The sequence below is a fragment of the Branchiostoma floridae genome, unplaced genomic scaffold (genome assembly GCF_000003815.2).
Source record: "Branchiostoma floridae strain S238N-H82 unplaced genomic scaffold, Bfl_VNyyK Sc7u5tJ_1421, whole genome shotgun sequence".
NCBI lineage: Eukaryota > Metazoa > Chordata > Leptocardii > Amphioxiformes > Branchiostomatidae > Branchiostoma > Branchiostoma floridae.
Window position 1 is genome coordinate 910685 of NW_023365714.1, and position 1287 is coordinate 911971.

The 1287-nt window shown below is 45.1% G+C and overlaps 1 protein-coding gene across 1 annotated transcript in view; it reads right to left on the reverse strand.

Moving 5' to 3' along the window:
* The window catches only part of LOC118407562 (proteasome subunit alpha type-5-like), a 16580-nt gene that overhangs the window by 14048 nt on the left and 1245 nt on the right, over positions 1 to 1287 (reverse strand). The window contains exon 3 of the mRNA XM_035808041.1: positions 93 to 163. Coding sequence (XP_035663934.1) covers positions 93 to 163 — 71 coding nt within the window. The remainder of the gene's footprint in view (positions 1 to 92; positions 164 to 1287) is intronic.

Below are 1287 nucleotides of genomic sequence, written 5' to 3' on the forward strand. Positions count from 1 at the left end.
CACGAGCAGTCTCTACAGATGAGGAGGAGTATCTATGGTGAGAACACTGCACACCGCCTCATCGCCGGCTCACTTGACAATCTAGGTCTCACCTGAAGGAGCTTGGTGATTGCAGAAAGGCCATCCGCTATCACGAACAGGCACTGCAGATGAAACAAAGTATCTGTGGTGAAGGCAACTCACATTTGGACATGGCAGCTTCGCTTGTCCCGTTAGGCAACGCTTGGAGTGCAATCGGTGATCACAGGAAAGCTACTAGCTACTACGAACAGTCACTGCAGATGATGCGGGTTCTTTATGGCGAGGGCACCGCTCATCCTGTTATTGCTGAGTTACTTTGTAACTTGGGAGACGCCTGGAGTAACCTTGGAGATGACGAAAAGGCTGAGAGTTATTTTGATCAGGCCACACAGATGAATCAGCTGATTCAAGGAACGCACCCAGAAAATGTCGCGTCTTCTGCCTACTCTATAGAAATATTAGATGATCACCAAACGTATGTTACCCAGCAGTCGACGTCAAACAGCAATGAATGCTAGCTTGACTAAAGACGTCGTGCAACATTCTGTTTGAAGCTTTATTACCATTGTGGGAGAGGTTCAACATGTCCACAACTGGCGCCAGTAATAGGGCCTTCACACTGAAACCGAATTAGCTCGAATCAATCAGAACCAGCCGGAATGAAGTATTTGCAAAATTCATGCCACATTCGGGTGGGAATTCCAAATGGACCTTATATCTCCTTCACACGAGAAGGAATGAGCCAAAATATCAGAGTCGGAATGAAAATTCTTTTCTATTCCTGGGAATTCGTAGTGCATTCTAGAAATTCTCACTGCATTCCAGATATTCTTTTGGCCACATTCTGGCAGGATTCGAAGTGGCTTGCCGTTTCGGTTTTCCATCGAATGAGATAAGAATGTTTCGAATAATGTTGGGATGCCGTAGAATGCGGTCATACTGCAGTTAGAATAGATAAAATTTACTTTTGGTTTGCCGTTCGATATTTCTCCACTTCAAATGCACCTCGAAAGATTTTAGCATATCAAAAAGTTTCGGGCCAGCCAAAAGAACGGGTACAAATATCTAGAATGCAGTGAGAGTACGCTACGAATTCGCTATGAATTCCCAGGAATAGAAAAGAATTTTCATTCTGACGGCATTCCGGCTCATTCTTGCTCTCGTGTGAAGGGGCCTTAAGCTGGGACCAATTATCTACTCTCCAAGCAGAGGTTAGGCTTGCTACACTGCCTTGGTTTAATACTGCCTAGCGCACCTAGTGAAACA